Genomic DNA, 15,302 nt, shown 5'->3' with positions numbered 1-15,302 from the left:
AAGTCTGTATCTACTTTTGTGAACAAATCTAAACACTTATATATAAAATNATATATAAAATAATAATAATAATAATAATAATAATAAAAGACACATGATGCATTTGTAAATCAAATTTGTTGTCCTCTTTCTCCCCTTTCAAACTCCACATCTCTAAATTTTGTTGTTTCATTTATGATTTCTTTTGCTAACTCTAACCCTCAGATTTACTTCCTATACGTGTTTAGATTTATTCACTAATCAAGCAACACATAAGGATTAGACACAATTTTTTTGTCCACGAATTTAATGACAAAGATCTTTCCATGGTTGTTTTGAGAAAACCTTCAAACTTTAAGAGATAAAATGAAACTTTTCAAAAACTGGGAGCATAATCGAAACTAATTCCATAATAAGAATTTTTTTTTATGATAATTTAACCTTTGTTATCAACTTTTCTTAAAAAAAGAAAAAAAGAAAAAAAGAAAAAAAGGAAAGAAAAAAAGAAAACTTTTTAAAAAGAAAGAAAAATATCTTTATTAGTAATCTATCTATAAGTTTTAAAAAATATTGTATTGTGTGATTCTTTTTACCCTAGAATTATTATTATTATTTAACTAATACACACATATTAATTTCAAAATACTAAGTTTAAGATTTATAAACATTTAAAAGCAATTAGCTAAAATAGAATGAGACTATATATTGGACAAAAAAAATTACATTTTTTTAACCATATATAGAATAAAAAAATCTAATCTCTAACATTGAAATGAACATATAGAAAAATTTTAAAATACTTGAACTCTCTTCATTTTCACACACATTTTAGTCCAATGATAAATAATAGTAATAGTAAAAACTAAAATAAAAATAAATAAAATAACAAAGTATCTATTATTTAAATACCGTCACAATCGAATTATCATTATTATTAATTTTTTGAGTTATTTTTAAATAAAAAAACGAGTGGACTTATTTACAAATACAACAAAATTTCATTATCTATCCAATATCTATCACAATTTGCTATACTTAAAAATAATTTTAACAATTTTACCATTTAAAATAATCCACTTATTTTTTTTTTTTCAGAGTACCAACAAATATTTACATGTGTTTTAATCTCCATTAAATTAAACTTTAGTAGATACTTTCCTCTTGCATCCAACGGTGCAACCGCAGGTCTTGTCGAATAATTTCTAATTTTCCCTCTTTTTTAGAGCAAATTTCTCGACGTTGTTATTTATAGTTGTACGTTGTGACATGTGAAGTCCATGAAACCGATAATTTTGTTGCTTTCGATTTTTTCTCAAAGGTAACAGAGTGATTGATTCTTGAAGCTCAGAAAGCTATGGCGGATGAAGTGAGGAACGGGAATGGCAGCGCTTGTTGCCGCCATGGACCGGGCTACGCTACTCCTCTCCAAGCTATGTCCGGCCCCAGAGAGACTCTGATTTACGTCACCGCCGTTTACTCCGGTAACGTTCATTACCACCACCGGAGTATCTTCATCTCTCGTTTTTTTGGTTTATCCACTGTTTGATGGTACTTTGAGACTGTGTTTCGCCGATTTTGTAGTTTGATTTTGTTTATTGATGGATTTATGCAAAATGAGTCAGAATTGAATATGGATGAACTGATTGAAGTCTTGTCTCTTCGACAAATTGCTTGAGTGAGAGAGAGGGATGAAATTTAGTGTTGGGTTTTACGTGGATTGATGGTGGAACTACTTTTTTATGCTTGTTCTGAATTGTTGTTTTTGTAAACAGGGACTGGGAGAAACAAGCCCGATTATCTGGCTACAGTGGATGTTGATCCTAATTCTCCTAATTATTCTAAAGTTACCCATCGATTGTCTTTGCCGTATATTGGGGATGAATTACATCATTCTGGGTGGAATTCATGTAGCTCTTGCCATGGAGATCCTTCTGCAGATCGCCGTTTTTTGATCCTTCCGTCGCTTTTGTAAGATTTTGAAGTTTTCTTTTGAGCTTTAAAAGGGTTTCTCCTTTTCTTTATAGACAAATTCTAGAATCGTTGAGATTGTCAAGTGTTTTTAACGAACAAGGAGATTCAAAACTACTTTATAGAAAGAGTGCATGTGAACTCATTCTGTTTTTCTCATTAAAATTCCAAGTTCACTAGCAGTTTTTGGATCGGCCCAGTCGGGGATATACTTTGAATTAGAAAATAAAGTGAGAGAAGTGATTAACTGAAGAATCTGATTCTACTCCCCAACCAACAGTTTAAATGTACTTGTGTTTGTCTAGATGATTTAACTTTCAAAGTCGTGTTGCATAATGAAGAAATACATGATTTTAATGTCTTTAACAAGCCTTTAGCGGATGTTCCATAACTCGGAAGTTCATGATTTCAAAGATTGCTGTCAATTGTTTGTGTAAATTTATTGTTGATTCTGTTTACATGCAGGTCAGGCCGAATATATGTGATCGACACGAAATCAAATCCCACTGCTCCATCTTTGCACAAGGTTGTTGAACCTGAAGACATCATACAGAAAACTGGATTAGCTTTCCCACACACGTCTCATTGCCTCGCTTCTGGAGATATAATGGTGTCATGCTTAGGAGATAAAGATGGAAATGCAGAAGGAAATGGGTTCCTTCTTCTCGATTCAGAATTTAATGTCAAGGGAAGGTACTTGATATTTTGCTTATTCAAGCATGCAAGCAAAGTTTCCTTCAAACGAAAAAAACCTTCCTTTTGTTGAATTTTTTCATGGCTTGATTCGTACTTTGATAAGCCAATGTTTTTTTTTTTTTTTTTTTTTTTTTTTTTTTTTTTTTTTTTCTGTGTTTCAAAATACGGTTAATCTACATTTTAACGTGAAAGTGTGGATACTAAAGTTTTTAGAGATTGATGAATTCAAGGATTTCAAGCAGCATATTTGATATTGGATCCACACCATCAAGTTATTGGTTTAAATAAATGGACTTTGTCATTGCATTTTTTGTTCAGTTTGCATAGCATTTCTTGATCAGTTTTCGCTTAACCAATTATGAACCAGGTGGGAAAAACCAGGGAATAGTCCCCTGTTTGGATATGACTTTTGGTACCAACCACGGCACAAGACAATGATTAGCTCATCATGGGGTGCCCCATCTGCTTTCGTAAAAGGTTTCAACCTTCAACACGTTGCCGATGGTCTCTACGGGAAGCATCTTCATGTGTATAGTTGGCCTGATGGTGAATTGAAACAAACATTGGATCTTGGAGACACCGGTCTTCTACCCTTGGAAGTGAGTGTGTAATAAACGTTCAGATACAGACTCCTTTCTTACAGCTTATAACATTTTTCATTTGTCACTAATGGCTGTTGTTTGTGTCTATGTTCACCATTGTCAGACACGATTCCTCCACGATCCTTCCAAAGATACAGGTTATGTTGGTTGTGCATTAACAAGTAACATGGTGCGTTTTTACAAGAATCAAGATGATACATGGAGTCACGAGGTTTGAACAAAAAGGAATTGCACTCCCTTTGTTGTGCTTGTTGTACTTGTTTGTATCCAACCATCATTTTTCTGTCATTTGAAAAATTCAGATTCAAATATCTTCCAACTTTTAGATGACTCTGTTTGACTATTGTTTGGTTTTTCCCTCTTCAGGTTTCCATTTCAGTGAAACCATTGAAGGTTCAAAATTGGATACTTCCTGAAATGCCTGGTCTCATTACTGATTTTCTGATCTCGCTCGATGATCGATTTCTGTACTTTGTGAACTGGCTACATGGAGATGTGAGACAGTATGACATTGAGGACCCTAAAAGTCCTAAGTTAGTGGGTCAAGTGTGGGTTGGTGGACTGATCCAAAAGGGCAGTCCTGTGGTAGCTGAGGCAGAAGATGGTACAACATTTCAGTTTGATGTCCCTGAAATCCAGGTCTGCATTTCTACTATAAAATAGTCAATCTTTATAGTTTTGAATAAGATGATGGAAATTTGATCCTTTTAACTTAATAACTTCTTTAACATTAAACCTACCATTTCTTATCAACATAAGCCTTTGAATCTGATGGTAATTCAACACAATAAGATCTTGAATTCAAACTTTTGCAATATCTAGTTTCTTCTTATTTTCATGTTAGTAGTTTACATGTGCGTTTTAAGAATCAAATGATGAATTAGACTAAACTAACATTTATGTATAAACTTATGCTTTTAGTGACAATATCCAAGATGCTCGAGGCATTTTGCTTTCATGTTTCTTAGACATGATCTGTGCCTTTTCTGATTGACACAGAAGGTATTGGTAGTTCCTTATTGATTTGTTGTAGGATGTCTCAACTAGACAGGTATAGCTCGGTGTATAAGACAATTTACATAGGACAAGTAAAAGCTCAGATGTAGACTTAAACACAATTTGATAGTATAAGCTTATCCCAGTTTAGGGCTACGATTAGTTGATTTCTTATAGTAGTTGGATAACGAATTTCAGGGACAACGTTTGAGAGGGGGACCTCAAATGATACAGTTAAGTTTGGATGGGAAACGTCTTTATGTGACGAATTCCCTTTTCAGCACTTGGGATCGTCAGTTTTATCCTGAGTTGGTTGAGAAAGGTTCTCATATGCTGCAGATTGATGTTGATACACACAAAGGTGGGCTCACTGTTAACCCGAATTTCTTTGTGGACTTTGCAACCGAGCCCGATGGTCCTTCCTTGGCCCACGAGATGAGGTATCCTGGAGGTGATTGCACTTCAGATATATGGATTTAGCTTTAAAGCATGTATGTTTATGAAATTTCTCAAGAGAACAACTAAACTTTGAGCATGAAGCATGAAGATTTATGCTCCTTCAATTCAGTGTTTCATACTGTATGTTTCTGTTGCTGTGTTTATAATAATGAAATTAATAAAATGTTGATGATGGAAGTAGGTACGGTTTTACATAGGTTTTAACCTTTAAGAATACCTTGTTGGATTTTGGCAAAATATTAGAATCGTAATTTATCTCACATCGATTAAATTGAATAATGGGGATGGACTCCAAACCTATAAAATGAGCATACACCTCTAGTTTTAAGTCGTCCTAGTTAGAAACACTTTTAACTTGAATGTGCTAACTCTAATTAAATTCCTTTTATATTCTCAAGTTAGAGAGCGGGAAAAATGTGTGAGTAGTCAAAAGCTTAAAAAATGTGTGAGTAGTCAAAAGCTTTGAGAGCGTGCTCTTGTAATTGGGACTGGGGGGAGAATTGTTCTGTGTGATTGTAACAAGTTTTCACATAGTGGATTTCTTTCTGGTGGGTCGTGGTTTTTCTCCGAGTTGGAAAGTTGGAAGTTTTCTACCTAAATTCTTGTGTTTCCAGTTTTATTACTTTCTTTTAATTTCTTTATTAATTTTTTGTTTATTCCTACAATAGAAGTGAGAGGATTTACCCAATAAGTGGTATCTGAGCGTCAGGTTTGTAGTTTCTTGAATGTCTGAGGTCTGAGCTTCTACATCATAAAAGAATTCTTGAAATGGGCTGCTATGTTCTGTGAATAGTGTAAGTTGTTCACTATTTGTTGATTTGATAGGAAGAGAAGCTGATATGTCAAGTTTTATGTGAAGAAATTTGATGGAAAGATCAACTTCGGCTTGTGGCAAGTGCAAATCAAGGATGTCTTGATACAAGTTGGATTACACAAGTGCAAGTTAAGCGGTGATAGTGTTCTAGTGCAGTCTAGGAGTAATTCCAGTAGAGGTTTAAAGAAGATAGTCTTCGAGCAGAAGATAGGTTGTTGAGAATATAAACAGTTCGAGCACATGAAAGACAGAGTAGGTTTGTTAAGGGGCTCTAGATCGGATGCTGATGTTGTCTTTCTCGTCAAAGGAGATGGTGATGTCCTTTGAAGAAGATGGGATTCATCCTTGTGATATGTTCGCTTTACCATGATAGAGGATGTGACGTTAGCAGTACCACAAGTTTGCACATTGGCATTGACTTGGCGGTTATGTAAGGTGTGTGATGGAAGTTATGTCGATGGCTAAAGAACTTCCAAATGAGCCAAGTAGGTGGAAGTTGCACCATAAATATGAACAAAATTTATCGGCATGTAACGAGAAAGGAAAATCTTGTGAGGTGGTAGTCCCGTATCGGTTAAATTGAAAAATGGAAATGGGCTCCAAGCCTATGAGCCCATAGCCTCCCCTCAAATAGTCCTCCATCCTCCTTGCCTATCCAATAGAATTCAACCACGAATCATGCTTTTGAGGCTCCGTTACATCTTTGTTTGGCACATGAGGTTTCTATTGAGCATGGTTAAGTTAGGGGCATGGCTTTGATACTATTTGATAGGGACAACGACCTCTAACTATCTCCACAATGGTATGATATTCTCCACTTTGGGTATAAACCCTCGTGGCTTTGCTTTTGGTTTCACCCCAAAAGATCTTTTACCAATAGAAATAGTTACTCTTACTTACGAGGCTTTGGTCGCATTTCCAACCTATCTTTCATAGGAAAGCTCAAGATATTTGTAGACGAAATTTTTTTGTGAATTAAGAATTGCTACATCATTAATTTAAGTCAATGAAGAAAGTATATTTGAGACCAATCACAAAATTACAAGCGTCTCATATTAAATTAAAAGACATGAAAATTAGATAAATGAAATAATGTTACTTGTTCACTAAACAATATTGGGTTAGTCTAATCAAATTGTAGCACATGACGGTTGGACTCGAGACTACTATGTCCCTGGCTCGTTAAAATTGGTTTGTGTCAAAGTTGAATAATCCAAGCCCAATTGAAAAGAAATGGATTAAATTCCAAAAGTTGGACTTAAAGCCAACCAAGTTCAAGCTCATATCAAGATCTCTCGAAACTCTATCAGTAGAAGGGACATATAAGAGTTGAAGCTAGAGAATTAAGATTCAAAGACTAGAAGATTTCAACAAATTGATTAAAAGCTTAATGTAAAATTTTGGCTTAATAAAATTATATTTCAACTTGTACATAGACAATGTTAGTAACAATCAGCGCCAATTTGATTAAAAGCTTAAGGTAACAATCATGTTTTGTATGGTCCAATTCCCACACAAAATTAGGCAAATGCGACAATCACAAAGACACTTTGGCCATCTTGTCGTCTGGCCCTAAGCGCCCATTTGCATTTATTACTACCGGTCCCATAAGAACGTCGGTAGCAATCAGCTACATCTTCACAACACTACCGAAATTTATAATAATTTTGTTCCTAATATAAATAGATTCATCCAGTATCAATTTTTATTATTTTATGATATAGATTTTGTATTTTTGTAAAAATCTTGATTCTCTAATTGGTTTATTATTTTATTTAGACAAGAAATCTCATTAAATATTAACATTAATTTTTACGATAGGTACTAAATCATTAGAAAATTTAAAATACAAAGTCTAAAATGTTGCATTATGAAGTTCAGAGACTAAAATTGAAAGTATAGAGACTAAATCGTTACAAACTAAATTTTATAGGCTTATTTCTATGAAAATTCAGAGACTGTAAGTGTTTTTTTTAACTTTTTTTGCTATCTTTTCTTCTTTCTCCAAATGATAACATTTATTTTTTCGGTGTAGATTCCAATGTCTATATTTTAAGTTTGTTGATAAATAAGAACATATTGTTTATTAAAATAGGTAAAAGAGTTGATTAAAATATATTTCAACGGTGAAAACAATATATATTTGTCTTAAAAATTAGAGGTTGAATCTTCACTCCATATTGTTCAACTCAAAGAAAAGAAAAATACTTTAAAAAAAGGTTGATTTTACCACTTCTAGACTTTTCTTAAATTTTGTGGTTTCTCGCACTAAAATGTTTATCCTTTGATCAAATATGAAATTAACAGTTGAAAAATTTATTGATACTTTTTAAAGTTGAGAAATTAATGGACACAAACATGAAAGTTAAAGATCAAACTTATCAGTTAATCTATTTAGATCTGGTTCATAACGATTTCATTTTTAGTATTATGTTTTGAAATTTATATTTATTTCCTCTCAGTTTTATATTATGGTTATTAAAAACAAAAACTAATTTCTAAAAGCGTCCCCCTCTTTTTTTTTTTTTTTCAATTTTCAAAACTTGACTTGATTTATATAAATATGAGTAGAATGTGAACATCAAAGAGGATTTAATAACCCATCAATTTTTCTATTAACAAAACTTAGCATGGTCTACACTTAATTGAGATCTTTTAAAATATCAAACCCAAAATTAAGGGGAAAAAATTGAGAAATACTTGAAAAGGTTACAACAAATCCTTGAATATGAATGAAATTGCAATCATTGAAATGCCATGCAAAACCAAAAGAAAAAGAGTATCGAGAATCATGTTGAAAAAGCACACAAATGATTAGAGGCTATTCAAAAGAAGAAGCATTTGATGCTTTTTATAAACTATTTGTTTCCACTTTTTGTGGCCAGTTGCATCAGACAATCCTTGAATTCAGCTGTTTACTTTAGCACTATTGTTTGGCTTTATCAATTGAGTGGAGTATTCAACTCATATATATATATAGGTTATGTATGATATCTATTTTCAACTTTAAGGTTTAATCTATTTTCAGCTTTATTGTTTAGTCTAATTGTTTGACATAAACATATGAAATTACTTATAAACTAAGCATTTTTCAGGTGTTTGATAGTTACACGTAATGTTGCTTAACTTTACCGTTTAATCTAATGGAATGATGGACATTACGAATGAAGCTAATTATCTGATTATGTGACTTCTTATGCATATTCGTTGCGAACACGCACTCTAACTCGTAAAAAACTGGCCCATAATTTCTATTGTGAAAACTTGGTAATTCATCAATGAAGTTGGTCTAAATAAAATAGATGGATAAAATAAGAATATAATGAAGGTCTAAACTAAATTGATATTTAAACCTAAAAAGAGCAAAAAAAACGAGAAAGAGGGTATAAGTCAAAATAGATATAGATACAAACATGGTATTATTAATTTATTTTAAGGTGTAGACAATGGTGCATCTTTTGCACATTCCAACTACTTAGAAGTAACAGAAACTTCCTAACCAAATAAAATTGCATTTCTTCCATATTCTCCTAAACAAATGCAGCGGTCTATGTAATATTATTTAAATTAAAATATATTCTATATGAAAATGGGCTTTGATTTAAAATTTACATCTCCATCTTACCTTACATTTTCTAATAATTCATATGAATTATATGTAAATTGTGATATGTTTAAATGGACCGTCGCAGGTTCAAAATGGTTACACAACAAAATAATATATTTCACATATATTAGTATGATTTCAAGGATTAAAATATTGATGTTGATATCAATATCAAGATTTATATTTTACGAATATATTGACGAATATATCGACAAAATATCGATATCGATTAATACTTTCGTTAATTATGAAATTTATAAAATTTATTTAGATTAATAATTGAGTTTTTTTTACTCCAAAACTTAGTTATAAATATTGTTATTTGTTATATTCATATTTAACTAAATAAATGACATTTTTTTATATTTTAGGAGCATTTATAAAAATGTCGGAAATATACATGGATATTAAATATGATATTGAACTCTTTCGATTATTTTCATCGATGTGTGATTTAGACCATGAACACGAAACATTGCAATCTAATAGTAGATATATATTTGAGCAAACGATCATATCTTTGTGTTGGCAGTCAAATAATTTAAAAGACTTTCAGTAATGGCAGATTCTTTTTTTTTTTTTTTTTTTTTTTTTTTTAATGAATACATTTCAACAGTATCACTCATATTATGGGCTAAAGGAGCAAAAAGAAATGGCCAAGGGGAGGACATATGTACACAATTTCTTACTTGGTGAAGCATATCCCAGCATCAATCCATGGCATTCATCCCAAATTTTCCAATGTTCATTAAAAAACGGCAAAATTTTCTCAGTTTTTACTAGAAAATGTATACTTAAAATGATCAGGATCATCAAATCCTTCACTAGGATCACTCCCTTCCCTAATCTTCTTTCTAATATTTTCAACTCTTTCAAGAATCCCTTTAACTGCTAAATCAAATGCATCCTCAAAATTCCCTGTTTTTGATCTGGGATCTCCATAAACAATCCTTGGAATGATTCTTATAACCTCCTCTCTCATGGCAGATACTCTATCTTTAGAAATCCCATTCAAAATCCCCTCAATACTCTCATTCCAGTTCTTCACATCCCTCACAGGTATATACACAGAATAAACTGTTTGATTCTCAGGAAAATGCCATAAATATTGAGAATAAGCAGTACCTGGATGAAAGAAAACTGGAATACATCCAGCTAAAATCGAATCGAATATTGATCTTCTTGTGTATGAATCTCCTGGTGGCTGCAAGCAGAAGATTGAGCTCTGAAACACTTCCATGGTGGTAATAGGATCATCACAATTAACCCCATCAGAACTACAATCTATGAATTTACAGAGACCTGAACCTCGGCATTGCTCGATCACCATACCGCGAATCGAGTCTGCGAGATCCGGCCGTGGAGCGCCGGTGAACGTGAACAAATGGTGGCGCCGTCGAGCTCTCATGAGACTCTGCCATTCAACTACTTCACTCAGTTTCGATGGATGAAAATAAGTCGGATACGGAATGGCGAAATCGTTTTTCCACGAACTTGCTTCAACAGAGAGCATCGTCATATTGTGAGATTCCGGCAAGAATCTGAGTTTACTTCCCCAATCGGAAACTTCATCAGTTTGTCTTCTGAAATCCCAAGAAATTCTTCCGGCGACGAAGAAATGATCTCTCCCAAACATCCTCTTCCACTCAGGTTTTTCAGAAACCGAACTCAGAAAATCCCTAGCGGAAGAATCCCTAACCGAAATACTCGGATTCCATAAGTAATGGCTGATATCAAGACCAGCGTAAAACGGTACATAAATAGCGGACGCCATAGCTGAATTATTCGTCAAGCATTCATACTGTTTCATGTTATTGTGGAAAATTACCTCTAACAGAAACTGATTCGTCTTGAACCAACTATTGTTAAGAAAAACCCCTCGAGAATTTTCGATTTCAGGGCCGAGACCAGAGTTCACCAAATACGGACACATATCGGATTTGTCGGTTCCTCTTGTAAGAGATTGACAGTTTCTGATCAAATCGAGATTGAATCGACTGGGAATGTTCTGGATGAAGAGGTACCGGCCGGAGCAAGGATCGACGGTCCGGGTGGCGGAGGAGGGGGGTTTGAGGAGTAATTTGTTGGGGTTGTCGGTGGAGAAGACGGTAGGGTTAAGAGAGGAAGTGATAGGGACGCCATTGGTGGAGGAATGGAAAGTGGAGTAATCAAAACAGAGGAAAACCCAAACTAAGGCGGAGGAAATGAAAATGGCGAAGCAGAGATCGGTGGAGCAAGTGGTTCTGAAGGGCTTCTTCTCCATCGGAGGAACCATTGTTGACGGAGTCAAAGAAACCCCATGTTGAAGCGAGAGAGAGAAGGGTCTTTTGTAGGAGAAGATGTGCATGGAAACAGAGTAGAAATCGCTGTGTTTACGCCATTGATGGGGAATATCAATGGTGGAAAGAAAGAAAAATGTCGGTTACAGTGTCTGTAAATGGAAATTGAAGAGTGTTATAATTGTTGAACGATGGGAAAGGGAAGATAGAGCTGTAGAGGTCTATCTCTTTTAATTTACCAACCTAGACTATGCTCTCATACCTACCTTCTTAGTAATGGTTAGAAATAAATAATTGTTCGGCTATTAGTTATTATAGTTTGTGAGCTATAATAGTTGATAGATTATAATAGTTTATATTCGGGTGTAGACTATTTTAGTCTAAGTTATGATAGTTTATGTTTTGGGGTTCATATTATTTTAGTCTCGATAAGAAATAGTAAACCATGCTGTAAAAATTGTAGCAAGGGAGGAAAAGAAGATAGTAAAAAACAGTAAACATTGTAACAAATAGTAAACACCAATACCAAAGAATGATTTAAAATAATAATGTTGTAGTTAATAGTAGGTTATATTAGTTGGAAATATCAACTATTATGATTGGAGCCTTAAACATGGAGTGGGTTATAAGGGTGGAGCTCAAACACCTCAAAATTTTCCATTTTCTGTAAATAACTCAAATTATTTTAATCACTCATCCAATACAACTCAACATCGAACCAAAACAAAAATTAGGGTTTCACATGTAAACAATTTGGTTGAAATGTGGATATTTCGCTCTTCAAGGAGATTCAAACCCTTTTGCGATGTGTATTGAATTTCTTTATATCAACTGTGCAATAAATATTCTCTAATCTATTCCCTTTCGGATATAAAACGTTGGTAGCTCAAACCACAATATATTGAAAGATTGAGCTCAAAGCTATGCAACTAAGAACACCCTTCTTTTGGCCAGATGCTCTTAAAAGAGCTGATGAGAGAAAATAAAAGAGAGATGTATGGAGTATTTGTTCTTGTTATATGAGAAAGAAAACACGAGTATTTATACTAAAATTTAGAATTAGATATTTAATATGTAATTAATGAGATTTATTTTTTTCTTCAAATAAACACAAACAAATAATTTTTCTCTAATTTAAGAATGAAAATCCCTTTTCAACTTTCTAAATTTCTCATGTATAAGTTAAGACTCATGCAATTAAAATTTAATAATAATAGGCAAAATGAGTCTAGTTCAACTTTTGAAAGGTAAGAAACTTAAAAGTGTTATTTCTAATGTTGTATACAAATGATGATGGTTCAATGTATGTTAACTTTGGCATATTAGTAGTAGAACTTAACATAATTAGGGTTTAGGGCCAAAATGAGTCTAATCCAACCAATTCAACTGACATAAAACATGAACTATTGATGTTGAGGTTAAAGGTTCGATTTTTCGCCTTTAAGAACTTAACAGAATTAGACTTGTGTTAATAATTGACACAATATACTCATTTTCAGAGGTCAAAAGTTATCTTCATACCTTTCACTTATACTCAAGGAAAATAAAAATAATCTTAAATGCTATCTTTATTGGTGCATAAACTTGTTTGATGGTTTAGAAGTTTGAATTTCTTATCTCATATGTTGAATTGTAAATTTTTTTTATTGTATGATGAGTTAATTTAGATGGTTTGATATGATATCTGTGACCTGTTGATATGAGCATAGTTCAACCGAACTAAAATAGATATTTTAAAAATATATGAACGAAAATGAACTAAAGTTGAAAGTACATAAATAATATAATTAATTGAAGTAAAAAGTATATGGATTAAAGTAATATTCAAATCATATAAAGTTAATTATAAAGTAGAGAAATATTGAGACAATGCTAGCTTGGTTAATAAATGTTTATTTGAGATTTTTTTTAATTTTATTTTTTTATGTATTATGAATATTATAATAGAAAATAGATGTCAATTGCTTAGTGTCCCAAAGGCCATGTGTCACCATTGACGTTGTCCATGTGCCAGGTAGTTATTTATGCTTGTTGTCCATGTAAGTCCACCTTCTACTTGTTACTTTGCCTATAAATAGTGACATTTGGTGGATATTAAGAACACACCAACATTGGTGAGAATTCCACTTCTACCAATTTTCATATTATCCAATTTCATGATTTTGGTTATTTTATATTTTAGTTATTTTATTTTATTTTATAATTTTAGTTATTATTTATTTATTATTATTATATTATATTTTTCATATCCATATTCCTGTTCTGCTCCTCAATTTTCATAACACGTAATCAGCACGGACCCTTGTCGTTTTTCTTGCTAAAGGTAAGTCCTAAAGGTATGTCGGTTTTTCCCTATTCGATATAACTAATAAATTTAATGTTATTTTGCATATTCAATATCTATTAAATTTCTAACATAAGTACAATATTTTATGATAGTGCTACCATGAAAAATCTCACAAAATTAGAATTTTTCGTCCTTGATATTAACAACAATAATTATTTATCATGGGTACTTGATACCGAAATCCACCTGGATGCTATGAATCATGGGGAGACTATTAAAGAAGAAAATATCTCCAGTCAAGATAAAGCAAAAGCTATGGTTTTCCTTCGTCATTATATCCACGAGGGATTGAAAATGGAGTATCTTACAATAAAAGATCCCCGTATCTTGTAAAAAAAAATTAAAAGAGAGGTATAATCATAAAAAACAGTTATTCTTCCTAAAGCTCATTATGAGTGGATGCATTTGAGGCTACAAGATTTCAAATCAGTAAGTGATTACAACTTCGCATTATTTAAAATCAGTTCAAAATTGTTGTTATGCGGAGAGAAAATTACTGATGCTGATATGTTAGATAAGACATTTTCTACATTTCATGTCTCGAATATGCTCCTATAGCAACAATATTGAGAGAAAGGTTTTAAATAGTATTCTGAATTAATTTCATGTCTTCTCGTGACCGAACAAAATAACGAGTTATTGATGAAGAATCATGAATCTCGACCAACTGGAACAACACCATTCCCTAAAGTGAATGCTGCGAATTTTAATAATAATCGTGGTCGATGTCGCGGTCGAGGTCGTGACCGTGGCAGAGGAAGAAATAATTATTATTTTCGTAGTGGTCGTTCTAATATTTAAATTTCAAAAGAATGATGATCACAAAGGAAAAACTTCACAAGATAAAAGTTCAAAGAGTGTTGAAAATAAATGCTTCCAATGCGGAATGACTAGACATTGGTCACATACTTGTCGTATATCAAAACACTTAGTTGACCTCTATCAAGCCTCTCTGAAGGAAAAAGAGAAAAATGTGGAAGTTAATTTTGCATACCAGGATAATGACATATTTGACCCATCCTATATGACAAATTTAGATGTGATGAACTTCTTTGAATCTCCTGAAGAGAAGATTGGCACAGTTGGTGGCACATCAATTGTTTCCTTTGACTTTGAGAATATCTAAACTTAATGTTGTTGTTTTCTTTTATTTATCTTCATATTTTTTTAGTAACTTTTGTATATTTTAAGTTTTGTTTTTCTTATTATAATTATTTTCTTTTAATGAAGAAACATGGATCATTTTCATATGTTGGGCGTTTAAAAAATGAGCAAAGAAGATCTATGTTTGGCAGACAGTGCAATTACACATACAATACTTAAAAATAAAAAAATATTTTTCCAAATTGACAATGCTGAAATCAAAAGTAAATACAATATCAGGTTCTGCAAACTTGATCGAATGTTTTGGAAAAGTAAATATTATTTTTCCTAGAGGAACAAAATTTACAATTGATAATGCATTGTTCTCTAGTCAATCAAAGAGAAATATTCTAAATTTTAAAGATATACGTTGCAATGGTTATCATATTGAGACTGACAGTAAGAATAATGT

The 15,302-nt window shown here is 32.5% G+C and overlaps 2 protein-coding genes across 2 annotated transcripts; one reads left to right on the top strand and one right to left on the bottom strand.

The window, feature by feature from the left end:
- The first annotated feature begins 1,220 nt into the window (after positions 1–1,220).
- Positions 1,221–4,896, top strand: LOC120067293 (selenium-binding protein 2-like). The gene is made up of 7 exons (XM_039018833.1): positions 1,221–1,460; positions 1,752–1,947; positions 2,413–2,640; positions 3,011–3,242; positions 3,349–3,456; positions 3,612–3,884; positions 4,440–4,896. Exons 1-7 carry the CDS (start codon positions 1,334–1,336, stop codon positions 4,719–4,721), a joined length of 1,446 nt encoding a protein of 481 aa, XP_038874761.1. The 5' UTR covers positions 1,221–1,333; the 3' UTR covers positions 4,722–4,896.
- A 4,700-nt stretch (positions 4,897–9,596) lies between these two features.
- On the bottom strand, positions 9,597–11,651 carry LOC120068416 (probable xyloglucan galactosyltransferase GT14). The gene has a single exon (XM_039020176.1). It carries the CDS (start codon positions 11,466–11,468, stop codon positions 9,891–9,893), a length of 1,578 nt encoding a protein of 525 aa, XP_038876104.1. The 5' UTR covers positions 11,469–11,651; the 3' UTR covers positions 9,597–9,890.
- Between the last annotated feature and the right edge of the window lie 3,651 nt (positions 11,652–15,302).

This window comes from Benincasa hispida, chromosome 12 (assembly GCF_009727055.1).
Source record: "Benincasa hispida cultivar B227 chromosome 12, ASM972705v1, whole genome shotgun sequence".
NCBI lineage: Eukaryota > Viridiplantae > Streptophyta > Magnoliopsida > Cucurbitales > Cucurbitaceae > Benincasa > Benincasa hispida.
This window is presented reverse-complemented; position numbering and strand designations above follow the sequence as displayed.